Raw genomic sequence first — 25,664 nt, 5'->3', positions numbered from 1 at the left:
CCAGATCAATGATTTGGTACATAAGGAAGCAAAAAACAACCAATCAGAACAAGAAGAAAAAGGAATAAAAAACTAACCGAGGACAGTGTAAGCAGCCTGTGGGACAAGCTTAAGGGCCCCAACATTTGCATCATAGGGGTGCCAGAGAGAGGAGAGAGCAAGAAATTGGAAATCTAGCTGAAAAAAATAATGAAAGAGAACTCCCCTAATTTGGCGAAGGAAGTAGACAGCGAGTCCAAGGAGAACACAGAGTCCCAAACAAGACGGATGTGGGAAGGCCAGCCCCAGGACACACTACAACTAAAATGCCAAAGGTGAAAGATGGGGAGAGGATCTCAAAAGCAGCAGGAGAAAAGAGGTTTGTCACCCACAGGGGAGCCCGTCCTCTGATTTCTCAAAAGAAACTTTGCAGGCTGGAAGGGACTGGCAAGAAATACTCAAAGTCGCAAAAAGCAGGGACCTATGGCCAAGGTTGCTCTGTCCAGCAAAGCTGTGTCGTTTAGAATCACAGGGCAGATAAAGAGCTTCCCAGACAAGAAAAAACTGAAGGAGTTCATGATCACCAAACCGTTACAATATGAAAGGTTAAAGGGACTTATTTAAGAAAAAGAAGATCAAAACTGTGAACAATAAAATGGCAATAAATACATACCTATCAACAGTTGAATCTAAAAAACAAACCAAGCAAACAAGAAGAAGCGAGAGACTGATGGGTGCAGAGCGGGTTTGGACAGCAGGGGTGTGGGGAAGTGGGGGCGGGGAGTAAGAAGCACAACAGGTGGTTAGTTACCAGGTAGCCACGGGATGTAAGCACAGCACAGGGAAGGGGGCAGCCACAGAGCTTCTATGCATGACCTGTGGACATGAACGGTGGGGGGGTGGGTTGCCTGAGGGAGTGCGGGGTGCTGGGTGGAGAGGGGCCAAGGAGGAAAAATTGGGGCAACTGTAATAGTATAATCAATAAAATATAATTTAAAAAAAATGAAGTCAGACCCTGGCTGGCGTAGCTCAGTGGATTGAGCGCGGGCTGCGAACCAAAGTATTGCAGGTTCGATTCCCAGTCAGGGCACGTGCCTGGGTTGCAGGCCACGGCCCCCAGCAACCACACATTGATGTTTCTCTCTCTCTTTCTCCCTCCCTTCCCTCTCTAAAAATAAATAAATAAAATCTTTTAAGAAAGGAAGTCAGAAAAAACACAATAATTAATCACAGGTAACACAAGAATAAACTCTGTACTTCACGTACTCATAACCGTAAGCCTACTTTTGCCCCACCGTGTATAAGAAAGTCTGAAGGAAAAATAATTCAAAAAGGTTTGCAATATTACCGACTACATTCCCTACGCCGTACCCCTAAAACTAATGTAAAACAATATTGAACGTCAACTGTAACAGGAAATACGGTTTTTAATTGAAAAACATAAACAAAAAGCTCTGCGGGAGAGGAGTGCCAGTCACCGATGGCAGCACAGCGGAAGGATGTAAAACCCGCTGTGGATTCAAGGATATAAAACTCAATCGACTTCAATTTAGGTACTCAACGAGATGCTGAACTTCAGCAGGAGAGATATTAAAAATAACACAGAATCAAGACATTTGGATCTGTGAGGCTGAATAAGTTCTTATTGTCGAAACACAGAGAAGTGCATAAATAATAACTTCCCAGGGAAAGCCATACCTCGTAAGGAGATAAAGGGTTGATTTGAGAGGGGAGGTTATAAAGAACGAAACTTATCTACTCAGAAAGAGTGAAAACTCATAATATGGGTACATAAAACAAATAAAAGTCTTTTTTCAGGATAAAAAAGGGAGGTATAAAAGTAATCATTTCTCATAAATCACGGGATCACAGGTCCAGGAACCACCCTCTGAATATAGAGGGACAGAACGTTGGGTAGGAATAAAAAAAATATTTCCTTCCACAGCAGAAGCTCCCGGGCGTGGAGGTCTAAGTGGGTCCCAGAAGCTTCCGGAGAAGCTGCGCCCCGAGCTTCGCTCTCGTCAGTGAGACGAACAGGGAGGGCGGAGCGGGGGGGGGGGGACACATGTCTAAGCCACACCGGTCTCCGCAAGGTGGTCAGTCCCGTGGCTCTAAATCTGAACGCACACAAGGCAGGGACCTCGGAGCCCGCCAGGCGGGAGGAAGGCGGGAGCACACAGGGCAGGCTCAGGGACCCCATCACCGCCCAGGCGGGCCACCCTTCTGTCTCCGTCACGCATTTGGCAAAAGTTCCAGTCGTCGCTGCCCCACCGTCTTTCACCCTCCTCCTCAGTCCCTCCTTCAACGTTACATGTAACCAATTTAATTTTTTAGAAATGACCAATTTTCTCTCCGCTGACCAAGACAGCTCCCCGGCCGTCTGCGAACGGACACTGAAACGGAAGGATGCCCTGGTGTTCCGTGTCCTGTTACCCTGACCGACTTACTGTGTAATTCAAAAGGCAAGCGGGTGCGAGCTAAAGAGTGTTTGCGCTACCTGATGTCCAGCGGGACTAACGCTGCAGAGCCGTGTCTGCCCATCTTTCAGGGGGCGTACCTATTACACCATCAGGACGGCTACCAGCCCTGGCTGGCGTGGCTCAGTGGATTGAGCGCGGGCTGCGAACCAAAGTGTCGCAGGTTCGATTCCCAGTCAGGGCACATGCCTGGGTTGCAGGCCACGACCCCCAGCAACCGCACATTGATGTTTCTCTCTCTCTTTCTCCCTCCCTTCCCTCTCTAAAAAAATAATAATAAATAAATAAATAAAATAAAAAAAGATTACTAATACATGGCCCACCGCCCACGCTGGACGCCTTTAAACGATAAACATACAACAAACACCCAGAGGAGCGTTCACGGGCTGTGAAGTCATTAAAACCCTGAGTCACCACACCTCGGGTCCCATTGCCTGGACCGCACGCAGGCGCAGGCCCGCCCAGCTGGGAAGCAGTTATTCCGCTTTGGGGCCCAGGCCTGGGAGCCCCCGGGTAGGGGGGGGCGGGGACACACCATCTGAGCCACCCCGCGCCCCACACGCGGAGGCGTTCTTTGCTGAGCAACACGGATTCACGGCAGTATCACGCGCTTATATGTTCTATGGGAGCACATTTACCCAGGACCCACGGTAATATCATCCACTCGACGACGGTTGGTGGCGGCCCTTGCCGGTTCAAGTCTGACCTGTCGATGTGCTGGGAGGCCAGCAACAGCAGAAACAAAAACGTCAGATAGGACGCTGTGTGGCAGATGAACTTGATGAAGGGCTTTCGGATGAACAGGCCCAGGGGGCTCTTGGGGGCGATCAGGTAGCACACGGAGAAGACGGGGAAGAGCAGGCCGATGATGAAGCAGGTCAGCATCTTCACGGCCCAGTGCCTCCGCCTCCAGCCCGGGAACTCGTCGTACCAGCGGGATGCCAGCAGCTGTTGGCAGTTGGGCTGGGCTACAAACTGCAGGGGGGAAGGAAGAGGAGGCGTCAGTGCTGCGTGGGAAGGCCGCGGCTCCCCGTGATCTGACTGTGCGACCCGTCAGCGCTGGGTATTACCATCACGCGTCTACAGACCTGTTCGCACTAACACGGCTGGGCAGGCGCACACTCGTGTCCTTACATACACCCGCACAACCTCTTGCAGTTTTGCACACAACATAGAACACTCTTCCCTCCCAGCATATCGGAGTGCTGCACCCGTGACAACTCATAAATATTTATGGGTTATGTAACCTAATTTTAGCCAATATAGAGTCACAACGTTGGGGATTAATTTTCATAGGTTTCTGTGAGAAATCTGCATTCAAAAGAGAATACTCCAAGCTGAGGGGAGGGCAATAAAATAAGGAGCGAACTCATTCCGTTGTCATCAGCCTTCTTACAAGGTCCCAGAGTGATGAAGATGCAATCACGCCTGAGAGCGCGTTGGCGGGAAGCCGAGGTCAGTCACGGAGATTGGCTGGCGCCCCTCGGAGCCCGTCTCCCGCAGACCGTACTGACCCGCGGCCCCCGGCCCCGTCACGTTCAAAGAGTCTCCTTATCCAGTCATCAAACCGCCTGACTCCCCTCCCTGGACGTGTCTGTCACGCTCGGGCGTGCAGACAGGCGTTCAGGGCACACACCGAGGGAGGGCACCAGCCGCCCTCCGGACGTCTACCGATCCAGAAGGGAGATGACAAACCCCATCTGGCGGTGCCGGTGAGGCGGGGGCAGGCTCCAGCTCCTTAAATCATTTCTGGGCCTGGATTCAAAACCGGTTTGGCAACTGCGCGGGAATGATGAGTGGGCAGCAGCCACGGGAAGTAGAAAACACAAAGGCAAAGGAAATAAGGTGGGTGGTGAAAAGGCAACATTGCATACATTAAACCATTGAACTTGGCCAACAAGCAAAGCCCACGTTAGGTGGTGGGAAGGAAGAAGCCGATCGATGCGGCGAATTCTTTGGAAATGACAAAGGGCAGCAGCTGGCGGAAATGCCACATCTACTCACCGGTGTTCCTCTTCGGGGCGCCTCTGAAGAAGCATTACTTTAAACTATCGGGAGAAACAGAGGGGAAAAGCTGCCAATCATTTCCAGGTGGCTACCTAGAGGCCTTCTTAAGAGTGAACACAGACGTGAAAGCAGGACGTTACACAGTTTTTAAGGGGCCACCCCTTGACGGCTGGCCGTAGGGGAACAGAGAACGGTAGATGGCGAACTGCGGAGAGCTTGGTCTTGATCTTGACCGCCCCCCCCCCCCCCAAGGGGCTGGTTCCCCCAAGAGCCACCAGCACTCCCTGCGCCGGGAGGGGCGTGTTCCGAGAGGGCGCCCACTGTCGCCCGCAGCCTCCTGGTCCGGGGCCGAGCTCGGCTGCGCTGTCCTCCACTCGGACAAAGACGCGGCGAGAGCAAAGAGACACACGGGAGCGAACGCTAGTTTCTCCTACGAGGGGGACGGGTGTGGTCGCTCTTCCCGGAGTGTGAAGACCCCTTATTTCTGAGAACGTTCGATTGTTTTCCGAGCCAGCCGCTGCCACCAGCGGGCAGAGTCTCTCCCCCGCCCGGCCGGTTGTACTCAGAAGTGATTGATCGATCGATCGATCGGCGGGACCAGTTCCGTCTGCCCCGGCGCGGCAGGTCACACACAGCGGGGAGTGGTCAGCTCCCGCCGCAGGTCAGGGGGAGGACCGTCTTCCCTCGAGCCCCCTAAGCTCCCCGCGTCCCTGGAAGCAGCAGCGCCCCACACCCCGGGCTCGCGCATCTCCGAGGCTCAAAAAACAATGCGCGGTTGTTGCTTATCTGTGTGACGAGGGAGGGGCAACACTCACCAGCCGACACGGAGTGAGAAGCAGCGCGAGTGTCGGGAAGAGTGGAGCCCACCGGCCCCTGGCCCGCAGTGCGGGCAGCAGAGGGGGCCCTGGGCGCGCCGGCCCGCGGCAGAGCCGGGGGGAGGGGGGGTGGATCGGCCCCGGGCACTGGCGACCCCCCCCCCCCAGTGCTGTCACCGGCCCGGGGGGAGCAGAATGAGGGAGGACGAGCCTGAGAAAAGGGCCTGTTCTGCGGTGTTGTTTCCATCCCGTCCCCCTCCTCACTCACCGCGCTGTCCCCGCGGCTGCACCTTCTCTCCATCCGCCTCAGTGTCTCACCAGGATTACCGAACAATGGGCTTCCCTCTTTCTCTCGCTTTAAAGAAGCTTTTTACTGATTTGAGAGAGAGAGAGATTTGTTGCTTTACTTACTGATGCATTCATTGGTTAACTCTCGGATGTGCCCTGACCGGGGATCGAACCCGCAGCCTTGACATGTTGGGACATCTCTCTCTGTCTCTCTCTCTCTGTCTCTCTCTCTGTCTCTCTGTCATCTCTGTCTCTCTCTCTCTCAAAAACGACCTGCGTGATGTTCTCCAGAAGGGGGGATGATGTGTCCCTCCCTGTCTCCTCATCAGGGGCAGGGCTTCTGCTTGCCCCGAGTTCAGGGTGGGAGCTTGTTCGCGTCCTGCCGGGTCTTTCCTTAGGACGGCTCCCTGAGTCATTAACGTGCACCTCAGTGTGGAAGGCCAGGTCGAGAAACCTGGGCGGAAAATGCCTTAAAAACGAGGAACGCGCCAGGTGCACCAGGGGCCTGCGCGGGAGAGGCTGGCCCTGCAGCAGCGCCAGTGGGGTTCCCCAGGGGAGCGAGCCCGCAGCCCAGGGCGGCGGAGTGCGAGCTGGAGCGCGCAGTGGGTGCCCTGGCCCCGGCGCTGCTGTGCTGCGAGCGCGGAGGGTTTGGCGCATGAGCTGCACCGCCCTCCGGCCCCGAGGTTTCACGGAAAGACAGTTGCTTGTGGTGTTGGTGTCCGAGGGCCTCCCTACTGAGGGCCGCGATCTGGGGGGCGGGAAGCAGCAGGGGCTCAGTGCCTCTTTATCACCTCACCGTTGTGGGGGCTTCGAGTCCAAAATCCAGGAGCGGGCAGCGTCACGCTCCCCCCCAGACCCTGCATAGAGCCCCCCTCCCCGCGCCAACCTCTGGCCGGAGGTCCCTGGCTTGCAGCTGCGTCATTTCACCTCCGTCTCTGCTGCCTCTCGCCCTCCCCCCACGCGGCTCCCCTCGCACGACCTTCTCCGGTCTCGCACGACCTTCTCCGGTCTGGCAAGGACGCCAGCCACACTGGGTCACGAGCCGCTCCCGCCCCAGGGTGACCTCATCTGAACGACTTTTATCTCTGCGACCCATGACCCTGTTTCCAAACGTGGTGGAATTCTGAGTTTCTGAGGTTAGGAGCTGAAGGATTCATTTTGGGGCACATAATTCAAACCACGGCACAGACAGTCCCTCGTGTTCCGGTAGCGCCCCAGGGTACCGGTTTGGGTTCCACGGTTTTCACAGACATTGCTATTCCCGACGCATCAAACGTATTTCAAGCCCACAAACAATCTTCTGAAGCCCTGCCTTCCACGCCACGTTATTGTCCCTCCCTCCCTCTACTCTGTTTTTTTAAATTTCCTTATTTTCTCATGAGGTCTGATGATAAATGAGGCATGCTTAAGATTTCCTGAGGAAAGAAGGCCCTACACATAAAACCTTCTCCCATACCAGTCTGCTACTATGATTAAATCTTTTTCCTAAGGGCTCTCTGGAAAAGGGTATACTTTAACCGACATAAATTATTCAGCTGCTAAGGCAAGCAAGGCATTAAGCATCCACACACTTGGTACCTAGTTAAACCACAGCTTTCATGGGATGGAATTTGAAGAATGAAGTTCGGGAGGCTGAAAAAATGAGAGGTGTGGAACCTTGATGGGGCTGCGGGCTAAACCCCGGGGGGAGCACTCTAAGGGTGGGGGTGGGGGGGCGGGAGGAGACGCAGGTGCCGGCCTGAGGAGGCACACCTGGGGCAGGTGACAGGCAGCTCCAATGGAAGAGGAGCCGCGACTACCCGGAGATCTGCCTGGTTTGGCCACGCTCCTGAGCTTACATTCTCGGCCAATGTTTTCTTCTATCGGAAAACGATCACTTGAAAGTCACGCAGATAAAAACGAGAGTCCCTGGCATCCAAAAAACGATGTTGTTTACCCTAATTCTCTCTGACCGTGTGTACGTCAACTGTCCAAACACCAGAACAAGAAAACAACCCAAAGTTTTAGAAGTGGACTCGAGGGTTGAACAGGTGCCCGCACTGACCGAGCGGGTGAGAGATGCTCAGTGCCCCTTGTCCCTGGGGACCTGCAGGTGGAAGCCAGGAGCAGGTGCCACCACACGCCCGTGAGCACAGCTGGGATGAGCAGACCGAGACACGTGTTGGTGGGGACTTAGGGAAACGCGACTCTCACCCATTGCCCACCCAGATGTAAACGGCCCGTCTCTTTGTAAACAATTTTCAGGGTATTTTTTTAATTAAACTATACTTACCATACAATGGACTCATTTGGTCCCAGGCACTCACAGTTATTTGTATGGAAAAGGATACAATAACTAATAAGTAATAACACAGAGAAAAAGAAAAGAAGGTGTATGTCTCTTCAAAGACTTGCACATGAAGGTCATCAGAGGTTGGAGGCGACAGCCGAAACCAAGGACAACTCAAATGCCCACCCAACAGCGAGCGGATGAACCAAACGGGGTGTGTTCACACCGTGGGAGATTGCTCGGCGGTAAGAAGGCGAGGAGTGGCTGACGGGCGCGCACGCCGGGATCGCGAAGGGATTAGGAGCGAAGCAGGCCCGGGAGGAAGGGCGCCTGCCGGGTGACTGCAGTTACACGGACCCCAGACCCCGCGCAGCGGCCCGCGGCGGCAGCGGGCAGAGCTCCAGGGCCCGGGGAGGGCGGGTGCGCGAAGAGAGGTTACCATCACAGGGGCCGAGGGAGCCACGGGGGGCGGGGGGGCGGTGCGCGCACGCTCTGGGGCGTGGTGGGCGGTTACCCACGCCCTCGCTGCACATGCGTCCGCCAGCTGTGCCTCAATCCAGCTGCTTCAGAACGTCCCAAATTTGCCGGGACCATATGCACGTTCAGGACGCTTTATTTGCCTCGACCTGTTTGTTTCCCACGTTATCACGCGGGCCCCCTGGTCTCCGGCTCATCTCTGAGCAGGGCTGCGCTCTGCGCTCTGCCCGCGGAGCCTGACTCCCCGCCCCCCAACCCGTGCACCGCAGGCTGCGGGGCCGGGCCTCGCCGGACGCAAAGCTGTGTCTCTGTCTCTCTCCGCTCCGGAAGTCTGCGCCGCTGTTTCACAGCCCCGGGCAAAGGCCCAGGTGGCAGGCGAGACCTGCAAGGCCCCGAGGCCCCTCCCCAGGTCCCTCCTTTCCCAGCCGGGGCAGAGCTGTCCTTCAGGTCCCCACCCTTTCCAGGACGTTCTGACCGCGGCTGGGCCTTTCCTACTGTTGTCGGTTTGCATCTGCTGACGGCTTCACCTGTAATCATCCACGTCCTATTTCTCGCAGGGAACCCATCCCCCCGGTCCTCCGACTCGGCCTCTGACGCTCCGGGCTCGCCCAGGGCCTCTGGTTCTTCTTACGCGATACAGTGGGCTATTGTACAAAGGCCTGTTTGCCTTCACCGGGGCCCAACACGGGCGTGTCAACGAGTGAGCACACAGTCGGATTAACCCTTGACCATTCTCACGGCGAGGGGCCGTGTACGCAGGCACTAATCATTCCTGTAAGTTCCACAGAAAAGCCCCCGCTGAAGTCGTTAACGTCAGCAATGAGGAGGACTCGTTACACTCTGGTCCTTATTTCCCGAAACTACAAAATAGCTGCTTCTGTTTCTTCCTAATGTAACGATTTTTCCCACCTCTTCTAGCTCATGGCACATACACTAATCACTAAATCCTGTGGCAGGACAAAAACATATTTTTTGCTGATCTGACAAAAAATAGGTCTAATTTGTATTCATTCACACTGCATGGCGATTGTTCTGTTGGCCGGTGTCGTTTTTTCATTTGCAGTCTGAGGGGACGAGGTCAGGGCCCCTGATTAATACTCAGGAGTTGCATGTCCTAAAGGTTCTTGCGGGTTGACAATCGCTGTCTTAGTGTCACGTGAAACAGCCCGGCCGGTCCCTCGACCCCCGCTGTGCCGTCTGAGTGCAATGGAGAAAGCCGTCTGGGCCCAGACTAGCCATCGGTGCTCGGAAACTAGTAAAAACAAGTTGGTCTCGGAAACACATCTTTGTACAAGGAGCACGGAGGAGAGGGTCTCAAGGGGTGGCCAAGGAAGAGCAGCTCAGAGACATGCAGTCCAGCCCCGCTGGAATCCGTGAAAGGGGGACACGAGACGTGACCGGTGTGGCGTGGGGCACTCCCTAGTCCTCGCAAGACGGCTTTACAGGAAGAGGACAAAGACATTCTCCCCTCTAGCTCCTTCCTTCGTGCATCAGAGACGTGCGAGTCTGATGGAAAATGTAAGAAGGACAAATCGACCTCAAGGAACTTGTTTCCTTGATGAAACTACCGGTGACGTCCGAAACTGGGAAGGAAACCCCAATGCGGGACTCGCCCAAGGAAATGCCAATGCTAAAGCACATACATATACAAACTCGTCTTTTTTTTTCTTTTATTTATTTATTTATTTATTTTTAGAGGGGGATGGGAGGGGGAGGAAGAAGGAGAGAGAGAGAAACATCAATGTGGGGTTGCTGGGGATCATGGCCTGCAACCCAGGCATGTGCCCTGACTGGGGATCGAACCTGTGAGGCTTTGGTTCACAGCCCGGAGCTCAATCCACTGAGCTACGCCAGCCAGGGCAACACTCGTCTTTTCAAAAGTCACTGTTAGTCTCTGCACGGAGGATCAGTATTATTCACTGCTCACATCAAACTGAAACGGTTTACCGCGGACCCAGAGTCTGTTCTCTGAGTTGCTGGGAATAGGCGGGACACAGCAGACTTCACAGGTGGGGGCGGGGGGGGGGGGCTGAAGCGACTCACGTGTTTTGGCTTGAGTTCTCGATCCTGAGTATCACTCTGTTCCCAGACACCCAAACTGCGTTTTATCAACTTCTAAATTTCTGTAATACAATCTGTTTGGAGATTAGGGATTGTCTCGGAAGTTTTCTCATTAGTTATCTTTAAATATCAGAAGATGTGAACATACTGTTCAGGACATCGTTATGCATTTATCATCTGATTACAAAGCCCGAGGCAAATTCTATAATAAGCTCGGTGTTCGAACATTCTGAGAGAGTTCAACTTCTGTTAGTTTTCCAGGCCAGCACCAGCAACCATTCTCGCCCCCGCCCCTCCCCACGCCCACCCCACGCCACCAAAGTGTGACCCGGGCGGTCCCGGGGACAGAAACCAGCAACGCAGGCCCCCAGCTCCCCTGGGGTCGAAGCCACTCGCCTGCCTCCTCCACGGCAGAACCGAGGCCGGAGCCGCTTGCCTTTCCCTGGGAGTGGCCGGTCGTGGGACGGAAACGATTCACACGAAGTCACAGTGAACTGGACTCCCTGTGCTCTTTCTCACGGGTTTGAGAAATGAGGACGCGATGAGAGTCGGCGAATGACGGAGGTTTGGGGCCAGAGGTGAAGGACCTGGGTCACCCTGGTCCTGGTATCAGAAGCTGTAACCCCCGCCAAGGCTAAGGCTGAGGGAACGACCTTGGACCATAAGCCCCCAAGGAGACAAAAGCTTATCTCCCTGGCAAGGGCACCGCTTCTGCTCCTTTTACTTCACCCTGTCTGGCTCCCAATGCTTGGTCGGTTAGCCAATGACGGGTAAGATTCCCCAAGGGGGGAACGACTTAAGACAGGCACAATCACTTGGGAGGCCCCCAAGGGAGGACTTTGGGGCTACAGCAAAAGGGGGTGATAGACCCTCGCTCCTTGGCTTTGACATAGCCTGAGTCCTCATTGTCTGGGAGAAAATCTCCTAATCTCTTGGCTGCCTTGCTTCCCTTGCTCCACCTAAGCCTGAAACAATGACAGGGTGGTGCAGCCCTGTGCTGGGAAGGGCGGGTACCCCAGGTGATCAGGCCTAAGGAAGAACATGTAAGATCCTGTGAAACCTGCTTTGTTTAGAATGCTCTCAGTTGAATGAGAAGCGTCCAAGGAAGAAGTTAGTTTGTTCCTCAAAGTTTTTACAGCTCTTTGACCCTGACTCAAAATAGACCCTCAGAGTTCCTTGTTACCTATCATTTGATCCTTACTTCCTCACAAGGAGTAATGTGCTTTACCTGAGTTCTTATGCAAACGAACCCAATAAAAAGCCTCTCCGGAGGGGGAACAGGGCGCTCTCCCCACCAGAGAGAGAGGCCATTCCGTTCCTACTTCCCCACAGGACTCGGTTGTCTCTATGTATGTTTTTCTCGAGTGTGGACGAGCCATCCGCAGCGTTCTGCGGTCACTGCCGGCCGGTGGTCACCACAGGTCATCCCCCGTGGGTGCCTCCCACGGCCCCGGCCTTGGGGCTGCGGCTGCCAACCGGTGCCGCTGGAGAGCGGGAAGGGCAAGCTGTCGTCCTGTCCTCAGCCCCCCCAGCAGGCACGCTCTCTGCCCCGCAGCGGGCGTTCCATTTGGGGTCTGGACAGGAGGCTTGTGTACGTGGCAGTAGACAAGCCACCGTCCCAGCATCACGGAGATGGTGGTGCGGACACAGACCGCCTTCTGTAGTGCCCAGACTTTCCGTGGAAACGGACGGAAGTCACGAGATGTTCCCCGCGGCTCCAGAAGCTCTGGCTAGATTCTCCTCCGTCTGGGAGCAGACAGGGCCTGCCTGCTTCGTCTCATCTGGACGTGCTGTGGCCGGCTCTGAGTGGCTGTTGAACTGCCTCCAGACATCCACGATGCAGTTTTGGTCCATCATCCATATGAGAAACACAGTCAAAATATTTACTTATATTTCAGCCAGGACAATTTTACTTCACCCAAAACATTGTTGAAAGCTGAAGACGGTTTGACCTTTCTCCTGTTACTAAACTCAGCCAGACCATAATACTGCGGGCTCTGCTGCAGGTGCCTGGCTCCCCGGCCCCGAAGTCACTCAGCCGTCCCAGCAGGGGTTCGAGAGGGGGTATCTGCGTCTCCATTCTCAGAATTCAGTAACGGTAAGGTTAACCGGAACTCCTGATTTCCAGTACCTCATCTCACGTATTAAGGTAGCCGAACATTAAAAAGCGAACGGTCCAGACAGTGGCAAAGAAACTTCTTCTTTCTCTGCACACATAAGTGGCAACCAGGTAGCCTCCCCGCCACGGTGAAAACAGCTTGTCTGGCGAAGGGCTGGGGAAGCTTTTATATTAACATTCCTTGGGATTGGCGTCTTCTCTCGATTTCATTTTCACCACAATCATCTGCGTCATGTCGGTACAAGTCACGGGTCCCCCTCGAGCACGGAACGTCCTCCCCCAACTGCAGCCGCGTCCGAGAGGTGATGGCCCGCCCCAGAACGCTGCGGGGGCAGAAGGCACCGGGCGGGGGAACGCGGCGGGTCTCTTCTGCAACCTTGACCTCAACACCCAACTAAGTGTCTAGAGACTGAGAATCCTGAGCTGAGGATCTGGAGCGTCATTCATACATCCATTGTTGAAGAGGCGAGAGCACCTTCCGGTATAAGTGTCGCCGACCAGGTGCCACCCAGACGCCCGGATGGGAAGAGAATACGTAACACCCCAAGGATTTGTTGGCTCCAGGGGGGAGACTCAAGCAAGCAGGAAGTACAGGTACCCTTGTCTGGTAAGAGTCCAGAACTGATATTGAAAATAACATTATAACTAATCAGTAACCACTCCCACAGGACTCCTCATTAACTGAGGAAGGCCAAACTTTGCACGTGCAGCAACTAGAAAATGCAACCTTATCTCCTCTCCCTTCGCGCACACATTCCAAGCACCAGCGGCCCTGTCCCCACCCGGTGCCCTCCTCGCCGCACCTCCCCAGTCACCACACCCGCCAGCTTCGCCTCTGCCGGCGTCCTGACGAGAAAGAAGTACCTCTCGCCCTCACCGTGGTCGCTCCTCTCTAGATAAACGTGGCTGGGCATCGATGAGAAGAAACACCTCTCTGTGCATGGATTGATCTCTACCCCGTACTTTTGGAGGAACACAGAGGTTTATGCCTCCCATTCGCTACTGTTTATCTCTGCCCCCACAATGCCTTGCACAGTTGCCGGTACAAAGAAGACTCTTGAAAGCATTTTTAGAATGAACACATAAGATGGGAACAGCAACACCAGACACGCACACTTTATCCACCACCTTTAAAACCGGGCCCCGTTTCTGTACGCCCGTGGCGCTGCTGAGCAGCAGGGGGAAGGGGGGCCAGGTCTGAGCAGATGGCTGAAAGCTGAAGAAAGACGAGCAAACAATGAGATGTGCTCACAGAAGGAGTCACGGATGCCTTGTGGCTTCCCCACTCCGTCCTAAGAACGAGGAAGAAACTGATTTTCTCAGCAAATAAGCAAGGCCAGTGTGTGTGCTAAAAGACTACTTAATTTTGCTGCAAATTAACACTGATTTCTTACTCTTGTTGGATTATCAGACTCTACTTTCCCGGTTTGTGTAAATATTGGGATAAAACACTAATCCCTGTATTAAAATACATGTAAGACTTGGGGTAACAACAAACTGAGTATGGATTATGATGTGTTTTAAAGGGCAGAGCGCACACAATAAAGTAAGTAAATGCACGAAACCTTTCTATTTGGTAACTGGTTTTAGTTTTAAAAGAAGCTGTTTATTTGTTTTTCAGATTTTGAGAGGACATGTTACTACTCTCACTCCCAAGAAAATGTAGTTCATAAATATCTTCACTTCTGTTTCTTAACTGCGGTAAAATTAATTTTGTGACTTTGGTGTGGTAATTATTCCTTTTACATCAGAGAGACAGACACAGTTTAGAACCAGAACTATGGGATGACTGGGTCCCACCTAAATATGCTACTAAGGTGTCCGTCCCTCTCACTAATCCCGTTCCGTATCAGCCGTGGCCTAACCTTCCTCGTGGGTCTTGAACTTCTCTCATCTGCAAGGTAAACGTCTGTGTGACAGGGATGTCTGGCTCTGGGTTGCATTAGTTATGGATTTTCTTTAAAATTGTCGTTGAATTGACTGTGCTCACTGGTTAATAAAATTGTATCGGTTTCAAGCGTAAGTGACCGAGTCTTCCATCAGCGAGGAAAGGCCTCACGCGCCCGGCTGCTGTGCGCGAACGCCACGGGCGTGCGGATCACAAACAACGCACGCTCATGCCTCATGGCTCCAGAGGCTGCCGAGTCCACGGCAAAGACGCCGCAGGCCCGAGGCCCCGGGCTCTGGCTCGGACGGGCGTCTCTTCCCCGAATCCTCGCAGGGCAAGAGGGGTCTCTTCTCCTCGGGGCACTGATCCCCCGCCCGAGGGCTCCAGCCTCCTGTCCTCGCGCCCCCCCCCCAGAGGCCCCGCCACCAACGGCATCACCCTGGGGTTCCCCGTGGGGGCTGCCGGGCGGGGAGGGGCAAAATGTCCAGTGCACAGCGGGGTGGGGGGGGGAAGTAAAGGAAAAAGGCAAAGGAGTTCTGAAGAGAGAGAGAGACTGTGGCTGTGGCATCAGGTAATGGAGTGAGAAGTGACTGGCAGGGTTTGCGCAAGGCTCTCAGACACGTGAGTAGCTGTTCGTTCCCTCACCGAGAGAGGACAGGTTTTACACTCCACCGAACTGAGGTTTTATTTAAAAACTCTGCTCACAAAATAACCCCACAGCGGTCTCTTGGGAATAAATGAACCCTCAAGTCAGCGTTCTAGAACAACATCACAGGGAATCGACGGAGACGAGCTGGCATCTTTGGTTAAAAGCTGCTTCTCACTGGAAGTTCGATTCCTGCCGTTCAGTTGCGAAACCTCCTTCTGTCGTGTCGTGCAAATTCACAGGCAGAGCGGGTACGTGACATCGATGATTGTCATGGCGCGTTGAATGGCAGGTCGTAATAACAGGCATTGCAAGGGAGAGAACTTTGCAGCGTCTCCTAAGAGCGTAGGGGGCCGGCCACAGCACCCCGAAAGGCTCCAGCCCAACCCCCATGCTGCGGTGACAATCAGATCGTAACTTGACTCAGTTCAAATTCGCTAATTAGTTGCAGGAATGACGGATCCCTGGTTCCAGCTGAAACATGACTACACTCTGTAACACCTTCACCTTTTCCCCGAGGAGCGTGCAGACCGGCAGAAGCAGATCACTCCAGAGTCGACAAACTCAAAGGGCACTTTCGTTATTTTCCCCGCCAGCCCAGACGGGCGTCTCCCTGCGTGCTGTAACAAGCACACTTCAGAAAGAAACTGGTGTTTTGTCAAGAGATTCAAACGGAGTAACTTCCTGTGTTTCTGTTTTTTTTTTTTTAAAGATTTCATTTATTTATTTTTTTAGAGAGGGAAGGGAGGGAGAAGGGGAGAGAGAGAAGCATCGATGTGTGGTTGCTGGGGGCTGTGGCCTGCAACCCAGGCATGTGCCCTGACTGGGAATCGAACCTGCGATGCTTTGGTTCACAGCCCACGCTCAATCCACTGAGCTACGCCAGCCAGGGCTTCCCTGTGCTTCTTCACACAGGTCCCACCTGAAACGCGTGGCTCACTGCCTTTGCCCTTTACCTTGTTTACAGACAGCCACTTTCCCCGACCAACACGACGGGCGCCGTACACGTGATCTAATATTAAAAAGGGGCCAAAGCGGAGAAATTAATTTTCATGGATGTCATTCAATTGAAGTACTTGGGCATCTAATTTTGAGATGTACGCGATTTAAAATTTACTGGCGACACGCTCCTCATCTTTTTCGTTTGTGCCACGCCTTGGAGCGTGGGCGGGCATCGGGCACTGCAGTTCGGCCCCGGCGTTCCAGTGGCCCCACGCGGCCGGCGGCTGCCGCTGACGACACAGCTCGCGAGTTTTCCAGATTATAGACTCAGAGATGCCTTCTGAGATCTCTGAGAGGGTCACTGCACGCTGACTGTGGAGGACAGTAATTTTGTTGTTTCAGCGGCTGCTAAGTCACCTGTCTGTTCCAGAAGGAGGTGACTGCACCCGCCTCCCTGTCTGCCCTTGTCTTTCACTGGTGACAAGCAAACAGGCCAGCACGTTTAACGATTTCCATGCGTCTTCCTCCACTCCCTCCCCCCAGGGCCACCCAGCGCATGGCTCTGAGTCCCCTCACCCCTGTGCGTCCCCTCCTTATAAAGATCATTGTGAGAGATGACTGGGGGGGGTGCAACAGATTTCAGAACCGCAGGTCCGGTCACACCGTCCCCGTTCGAGGGTGCGCCTTGGAGGCAGGTGTCCCCGTCTAGACAAGGAAACCTGCTCCCATGGGTGTTTCCTGTGACCCGACCCGGAAGCAGCGCTCTGGGGTCGGTAGCTCCTACTTTTAGGTGTAAAGAATACCGGTGGTTGAGTCCATCAGTCGTGACGTCTTTGCACATGACACTTCGCACAGGAAATCGGATTCCTCGCCTCCTTGCTAAGGTTCCCTTCAAGAGCGTGGGGGGGGGGCTGCTTGGCTTTGACGTGGGGGCACCTCCTCCAGGGGTTGCACCGGACAGAGGGCCTGCCGAAGGGAGACTTGGGGAACCGAACGGCCCTGGAGGGGGTGAGGGAAGACACGGCGCAGAGCCGGAGTGAGGGAGAGGAGGCTGAAGGGTGTGGCCTGCGTGCCGGCAAACCGCTCAGATGCTCCGGGCCTGAAAACGCCAGATGCCTGGGTTGTTGTTTACCTGCTTTTATTCCTCCAGGGAGAAAGAAAGAAGTGACGTTTTCTTCTAACATTTTCGACGCACATGACTGACAACACTGAACTGAAAAAACACGCCCACACTCACACTTTGACCTGGCACTGCGTCAGACTCACCAAGGTCTGTCTTGCCCAGAAATTAGGGTGGGGGAGGGGGAAGTGCTCCCGAGACCGTCCAGCCTCCCCTCCTCACTTCACAGCCAGGAAGCCGTGGTCCCTGGGGCCAGATGGGTTTTCCAGGACGGCAGAACTGGCTGAGAGCAGGGGCAGAGTTAGGGTCCCATCAGATGCGGTGCGGAGCGGGTCAGCAGGGTGACAGCTGGGGGCTCAGGCCTGAAGTCAGCCCCCACCCGCATGAAGTCCGAGTGTCCGGCTGTGGTCCCAGCTCAGCCCTGACCAGTCCTGGGTGCTGGCATGGGCACCGGCACCAGTTCGTACCACCTGAAGGCTTTAATGCAGACAATGAAAGACATCAACTCGAGAATACTAGTTGAACCAAGCTCTAAAGTTCAGAAGCACTAAAAGCTAAGCATTCCGTTCCACAGTCCTGGCTTTGAGAGACGAAGGGTTCTCCCTTCCTTCCCCCTGATTTCTCACCTCCCTGAGATCGGGAGACCCTGCTTCTCACAGTCTGGATACTAACAGTCCTGAAGGAGAAAACCGTCCCTCCGAAAAGACATGAGTGTTCACACAGCGTGTCCTCTAAGACTTCCTGGGTGTTCCCTAAAGGAAGTTGGAAGGATGTCTCAGGCTCCAAGGACTGAGGAAGAAGAGTGACTTTATGGGGGATGAGATGCAGTGGTTTGGGGGAAAAGAGAAGCCAGACAGGAAAAAACATATATTTGGGTCCTCCCTGCTTTTCTCGAACTTCCCAGGCAGAGCATAAGTTCTCGGGGGTCAGGTAGAGGAACCCCTTATCGATCTGAGGGTTACGGGGCAATTTGGTCTTCGAGGAAGAGCTGCTGTCCAGGTGGGGAGAGAAATGCACCCTCCACGCAGCGGCCACGTGAGGGAGGAGCTGGCGCATTCCTCGCTGCCGCCTCACCTCTTCCACGGCAGGCGTTTGGGTGCGTCCCCGCGTGTCCTTCCCGCTCCCCGAGGGGCAGGGTCTTCCTGCATCTTCTCCTTCTCACTCTCGGCCGCCATCACTCCAGCCCGAGGTGCATTCTTTTCTCCCCCAAAACGCGCCGGTTACTTTCCCGCCTCCAACCTCGGCGCCTAGAGAGATCTTCTCAAACCACGTGTTCGGTCCTGGCAGTCTCCTGCTTTCGGCCTTTTATTCTGTGTTTTATTTTCTTCATTTTCAAATTTTATTTTTCAGTTGCCGTTGCCATTCAATATGACTTTGCGCTGGTTTCGGGGGCACAGCACAGTGGTTAGACAGGGACACACGTGACAAAGGGACCCCCCCCCCTCGGTATTTCCAGCGCCCACCGGGCGCCGTGCGCACAGTCAGTGGGATACTACTGACCACGTCCCCTGTGCTGTGCGTTGCACCCCTGTGACTACTGTGTGACCACCAGTTTTTAGTTCTCATCCCTTCACCGTAAAGCCTTTCATAGCTCCTTGCAGGCGTCGGGGTAGAGCTAGCTTTCCCAGTGGGGACGTGCCCGCTCTGATCCCGCCCACCGCTCTCCAGCTTCTCACCCCACTCGCCGTCCTGTCCTCGGTGACGCAGGCACCCTGGCCACCCCCACCCCAGAACTGCCCGCAGGCTGCCTGCTTCTTCGAGCAGGTATGCCCTCCAGGCCCCTCAGTGCCCCCTCCTCACAGCCCATTCTCCAGTCCTCTGCCTGGAACATCGGGACAGGCTCTCGGGGTCGCGGGCCACACTCGCCTTCACTACCCTTCTCCCAGGTGGCACTAATGCAATACGAGTGCGGACTTTCAACATCACCCTCTCCCCCTGATGCCAACACACACAGGCAGGAACGACCCTCACCCTCCCCTCCTCTGACCCCCGGAGCCTCATGCTGCCTGGCACACACAGGGAGCAAATGCCGTGTGTTTAATGAGTGAGTAACTATGTGGGTGCTTGCAGAAATACATGAACAAAAGCAAAAAAGTGATTTTTCTCTCTCCTCTCCTAAAACACTTCTCAGTGTGCTGAGGACTGGCAGGATCCCCCGGTCAAACCTGGAAGTGCTTGTTCTCATGGAACTTCCAGACCGTCCACCTCTGTCCTGGAATCCCGGCCGGAACCAAGTGGGCACCCGATGTCCCCAAAGTGGACAGGCACGTCATTTGCGGGCTGCCATGTGTACCTGCGCCAATGTACACACCACAAGGACACTGACAAGGTGACTCTCTTTGCCTGAGGTTGAATAGTAGCCAGTGAATATAGGAATTTTCTGTTTCACACAGAAAATCATGTGGTATGATATGAAGGGTATAGTCTCCAGACTTGGAAAGAACTGTCCTTAAAAATGAAGATTATAAAAATAGCTGCTCTTTTCTTTTGAAGAACAGAATAAAGTATAAGAAGATCCCAGCCAGTCACTCAGCAAAAGTTAAGAACCCCCTGATTTCACCCACATGCGGGATATAAAACTGAAACTCACAGACACAGACCACAGCGTGGAGTCACCCAGAGAAGGGGAGAGGGGTCACCCATGTGGTGGTGGGAGATGGTGTGACTGGGTGGTGGGCAAATTTACCTGAAACCACAGAAGATCCCAAAAGCCACAGCGATCCTCAGAAAGGAGCACAAAGCTGGAGGTCTCGTGTTACCTGACACCAAACTAGGCTACAAGGCCATGGTGATCAACATGGCGTGGCGCTGGCGTGAACACAGACACACAGGTAAATGGAACAGAATGGAGAGCCCTGAGATAAGCCCACGCCTATGTGGCCAATTAGTATTTGACAGAGGAGGCAAGAACAAACAACGAGGTAAAGACTTAAATGTGAGATTTGGCACCATAAAAAATCCTAGAAGAAAACATAGGCAGTAAAGTCTCAAACATTTAGTCATTTTTTTCCTAATATATCTCCTCAAACAAAAGAAATAAAAGGTAAATGGGACTACGACAAACTCGACATTTTTTGCACAGAAAGAGAAACCCCCAGCGAAATGGAGACAGCCCACTGCATGGGAGAACCTGTTCGCCAGTGATGGATCTGATGGGAGGTTCATGTCCAGAGTTTATAAAGGGCTGACACAACCCAGCGTGAAAAACCACAAACAGCCCAGTCGAGAACCGGGCAGAGGCCTGAGCTTCGCTCCAGTTAAATATCTTGTTTCCATGTGTACTTTAAAGACCAAGAGGAACATCATCACTTTTCTTCTCTTCCAGCTGCCAATCAGAAGCGGAGACCAAAACTGCTGGAGCCGGTTGTCATTTCCCTGGGGAGCGGTACCCTCCGCGGTTGCCGTGGCGCCCGGCAGGGTCCCCCAGACCGAGTAGCGCTGGGGTCACCTCCGCCTTCAGCTCGAGGTTCAGGGAGGTTAACAAGCTCGTGAAAGACTGGGTGCTCCCCGGTGTGGGAGGAAAATAACGAGAAAACCTTCAAACTGGTGAGTGTATTGGAGGAAGTGCTGGCCTCCTTAAGCAGGGGCGTAGATGCATCTCTCTCTTTCTACTAAAAAGTCCTGGGAAGCCTAATTAAAATGAAAGCCTAATTATTAAATTAAAATTAAATTTTAAATGAAAGTGTGAATCATAAAGTTACACAGCAATTAAGCTTAAAACTATTCATTTAAATGTTCACATCTATTTTATACCAACATTTCAGGAGCAAGGACTGCGTTACCAGACTTTCGTGAGGGGCAGCTTAGGCAGAAAGCACGGGCTTGGAGTTTCCAGTCCAGTGTTTTACAGAGAAACTTCTAAACCGAGTTGTTCTTCTTCGAGACAGAGTTGAACTCTGGACCCCCACAACCACTCAGGAAGTGACTAATACTGTGTGTACATGGGAGGGAAGGAGGGTGATTTACTCCAAGGACTTGTAAGACATTACCGATGAAATGTAAACTTTGATTCTTAAATATTTTTGACATAAAGTCTCAGATAAACAGATCTTAAAAAAACATAACCTCTCTACTGAAGTCTATTTTTAATCCTTACAAGTTTCAGCAAGCAGGGTATTTTTAAACTAGGAAGCTGGAAAAATTTATTTTTAAACTGTCCTCTGTGAGTTCACTTTCTTCATAGCTGCTTCTCTTGGGTTTTGTGGTTTCGTGGGGGTTTGAAAGCGGTTCCTACGGAAGAAAGCGGCGAGAGACAACGGTGAAATGGCCCGAGATGGCCGCATGTTTGTACGCTCGCACGTGCCGCTGGGAAACTCTCGGCCGAGCGGACCGATGGGTGAGGGTGGAAAAGTACAACATCACCCCGAGGCTGCCTGGGAGGCAACAGCTTATTTCCATGGCAACGGTTCCTAGTCACAACATTTTCCAGGGAGCGGTAAGAGGAAGAAATGGGTTCAGAAACAATTTTCCCAATTGATAATCGCATTTACTCGTCGTCGGTGAATTGCCACGACCTAGAGATTTAAGAGGGTTTATAGCGAAGGACCCACAAAAAGTGCACGCTAACAGAGGAAGGTTTTAGAAAATGGATTTAGAGCAGAGTACTGCTTCTGCCTGATAGCCTGAAAGCATTTCAATCTACATTTCAGTCTAGCGGTGCATTAATGTCATATTTAAAAATGCCAAACTAGTTCAGAGTTAACACATTGCCCATAAGCCTGAACTACAAAGCAGCGTCACTGACATAAAGGCTCATAAAGGCTTTGCAAAGGGCTTCTAAGCATGCAATTAGTAGTCTTTTAAAAATTACTAGGTTTTTTGTGTTTTATTTTGAGCTACTGTTTTCCAACAACATCACACCAGTCAGAGGAGACCTCTGGGAAAGCTAGGCAATGTGCACGTTTAGGCTGAGCCCACAGGCACGCTGAACCACCCATCAAGTCCCACACGTGTTTCAGAGTCTCAGATTCTGCCACGAACAGAAAAGATCTGCCTTAGTGTAGTTTACGTTCCATTGCGGCTGGGGAGGGGGTGAGAGGCAACGAAGTCAAACAAAACAACACATAATGGTGCCTGAGTACGCGGTTGCGTCAATGAACAACCGTGTGACGAGGGTTTACCAACTGGAAGACCACGGTAAGGGCTTGGGCCCTGATCCGGGAGAAGTCAGGAGCCGCTGGCACATTGTAGATATAGAGCCGTGCGCAACGGCGTTAAGTAGCAGATTCTTCGGTTCAGAGGCCAGACAGACCCAAGCGACACCGTGAAGATAATTCAACGGAAGTTGGTTATGGGATGTGAGGCATGACAGAGAGAACACGCTCATGTTCCTGATAGTGCTATTTACTGAGGGTAGATTGCACTTAGGCAGCAATATGGACTTCATGTAGACACCGACCTTGCACTTGACATTGTAGATATTGTTGATGCCCTGGAACAGGGGTGGACAACGCGTGTCATCTCACATGCCAGCCTGAGTTTATCGGTGATGGTGCCTCGGGCCACACGCTAAAGAGGAGGCAGGGACTAACTCCGAACCCAGGGGAAGAAGGGACCCTGTGCAAGGTCTCCGATCGACACGGCTTGACTTTCCGTGGGGTGCGGCCCCACAGTGCCCTGGACACTGCGTGGGCTGGGCTGTGTCCGCTCAAGGTCCTGATGTTGAGATACCTCTTGTGTCTCAAACGCGACTGTGCCTGTGGGTAAGTGTTTTTCCAGAGGTCATAAAGTTCACTTAGGAATAGAGGGCGGACCATGTGAAGGAGGAGGAAGAAGATGGTCGTTTACAAGCCGAGGACACTGGTCTCAGGGAAAAAAACACAAAACCAATCCTGCTGACACTTTGCCCTCAGAGCTCCAGCCTCCAGCATCGAGGGAAATCAAATTTAGGTTTTTACACAATCCGTGGTGCTTTGTCATGGCAGCCACAGCTGATGAATTAATAGATCAAATCTCTTGAAAAGAACAACTATACCTTGATATAAAATAAAAAAACTATTATATAATTCTTAAAAGTGAAAAGTGATTTACAGGCAGATTGTGGAAAAGAGAAGAAACTTGGGAAAAAAGACCAGGAGAGTAAGTTTATCTACCTACCTACCTACCTGCCTGCCTACCTACCGACCGACCCAATCTGTCCATCTGTCTGTACTGCATTATAATAGGGAGTGGAACAGACTCTGAAGACTCTACCTAACTGGTCTGCAGAAACAGGCGACAGCACTGAGGGCCCCCAGAGCTGGCGGAAGTGGAGGGAGAACCCCAGAAGGGCGGGGCCAGAGGCCAGGACTCCTGTGTTCTGTGCAGAATCCGAAACCAGGGGATTGCAGGGCGGACGGCCCGGCTGAGTGGGGCCTGGGGATGGACCAAACTGAGACGTTAAGTAAACTGGCCTCCACTTTAACAAAGGAAAACACTTGAGATGATCACAACCATCTAGAGTCTCCGCGGCACCATTTTTACAACATGCAGGCTATGATGCAAAGTCTCTTCACACAGAAGGAACCAGAGACATGTGAGCCATCCTCAGGAGAACGGCACTCGGTGAGGCTGACCCCGGAGGACCCAGATGGTGAATGCAGCGGACAAGGACTCACGGCAGCTGCTTTAACCGTGCTCACGAAGATGAAGGAAAACGTGGTGGTGATCAATAAAAACATGAGGTATCTCAGCAAAGAAACACAAACTAGAGAAAAAACAAATGGAAAATCTAGAACTGAAAATAAAATATCTAAAATTAATATATTACTACGAGAAAGAGCAGGAGGTATTCAACAAGTGTTGATTGCGAAAAAGTCACTGGATGAACTTCACAGTATGATGGAAATAGCAGAGGGAAGTATAAGTCAACTTGAAGATAGATCAATAAAAATTATTTTATTTGGAGAAAGAAGTAATATAATTGAAATAAATTAATAGGACCTCAAATATCTGTGGAACAAAAGGTATAACTGGAATCTCAGGAGAATGAGAGAAAAACTGAGTCAGAAAAAATATTTGAAAAAATAATAGCCTAAATTTTTCCCAAATTGTTGAATAAAATTAATTTATAGATTCAAGAAGCTCAGAAAACCCCAAAAAAGGATAAAAATGAGGAAAACCAAATGCTAAGACACATAATAGTCAAATTTCTGAAAATCTAAGCATGAAGAAAAAATCTTAAAAGTAGTCTGAGAAAAAATGGTATATTACATAGAGGGAAATGACGATTAAAAGTATTGCCGCCTTTTCATCAGAAATTACAAAGTCCAGAAGAGAGTGAGACAGTATCTTAAAAGGCTGAAAAAGAAAAGAAAAAACCTTGTCAACCCAGAATTCTATACCTAGCAAAAACATTCTTCAGGAATGAAGGCGAACAAGAGACATTCTCAGATAAAAAGAAGCTGAGAAATGTGTTGCTGAAAGATCCTGGTCAAAAGGAAATAATGCCGGAGGAAAACTCAAATTCTACAGAAGGAACAAAAGACATTAGCAAAAGCAAATACTCAGATACACACACAGTTTGAGGGACATCTTTTATAGGTGTAAATACATGTACAATCAAATGCTATGTTAAGTTCATTAATGCATAAGAACATATATAACCGAATGTTATAAATTGTAAGTCCACTGAGCAGCTGAGAACACCAAAGCCCAGAGATCCGTGGGACTCTCTAAAGTAACACGACTTACAAATGACGAACCAGAGTGCTCAGTCTGAAAATTCTAAAAAATTCATTAGTGTTTTTCATCGTGCTGAAGTAAATGTGTTCATTTTAACAGGTGCCAAAACTATCACCAAGAATGAAACTACTTACCACTTTCCAGCGCATTTCAGAATTCCTAGTCCGGCAGACAAATGCACGTCGCACAATAACTGCCACCCACGTGCAGCTATAAACAGAGCATGCTCACACCAACTTCTGACCACGGGGGACGTCGGGCCACACTCACCTCTTTCTGGCGGTACTTGATGGCCAACTTGAGTCTGGCCAGATCGTTGCCGCTCTGCTCTTCTATGAGACTATTGTCATCTCGGTAGTTGAGGATGATCTCTAGTTCCCTGGAGCTCCTCGTCTGGTCCAGGAGGTCTTTGGCGAACTGTTTGCACTGCCGAGACAGCTCCTCGTACTCGGACTTGAACTCGTTCTCCACCTTGCTCAGCTCCTGCAGCTCCCAGCTCAGCTGGAAGGCGGTGAGGAAGGGGTCCTCGCTGGACAGCGCGATGAGGGAGGGGCTGGCCAGCGCCTTGTAGATGTTGAGCCTGGAGCGCGAGTGGCGCAGGCTGTCCACGTCGGAGCTGGACACGCACTCCACGCAGTTACAGCGGACCTCGTGGGGCCTGGGCACCGAGACCCCCTTCTGAACCAGAAGTTTGATGATCTCGTAATTATTTGTGTGGGCCGCCAGGATGATGGGCGTGATGTCCGGAGTGAACTCGGAGAACTGTTTATCGAGGAGTATGGGCGGCACCTAGGACAGAGAGGAACGCACAGGCGATGAGCACATCCCCCTCCATTCGCCCCCGGGCGTCCCCACGGCAGGCTCTAGCGACGCTCGGCAGGGCCCATAACGCTTTTGCCACTTTTATGCCGGAG

The 25,664-nt window shown here is 52.4% G+C and overlaps 1 protein-coding gene across 3 annotated transcripts in view; it reads right to left on the bottom strand.

Moving 5' to 3' along the window:
* TRPC4 (transient receptor potential cation channel subfamily C member 4) overlaps positions 1-25,664 on the bottom strand; it is a 101,649-nt gene that overhangs the window by 35,653 nt on the left and 40,332 nt on the right. For 2 of the 3 annotated variants that reach the window (XM_028526678.2, XM_036011153.1), the window contains exons 2-3: positions 25,021-25,539; positions 3,095-3,431 (exon numbers count right to left, since the gene is read on the bottom strand). In XM_028526678.2, coding sequence (XP_028382479.1) covers positions 3,095-3,431; positions 25,021-25,539 — 856 coding nt within the window. Of the gene's footprint in view, positions 1-3,094; positions 3,432-25,020; positions 25,540-25,664 lie in introns of those variants that run through there. The other variant, XM_036011154.1, reaches the window with a different exon arrangement.

Source organism: Phyllostomus discolor, chromosome 11, assembly GCF_004126475.2.
Source record: "Phyllostomus discolor isolate MPI-MPIP mPhyDis1 chromosome 11, mPhyDis1.pri.v3, whole genome shotgun sequence".
Classification (NCBI taxonomy): Eukaryota; Metazoa; Chordata; class Mammalia; order Chiroptera; family Phyllostomidae; genus Phyllostomus; species Phyllostomus discolor.
The sequence above is the reverse complement of the archived record's forward strand: the minus strand, read 5'-3'. Positions and strand labels throughout refer to the sequence as shown.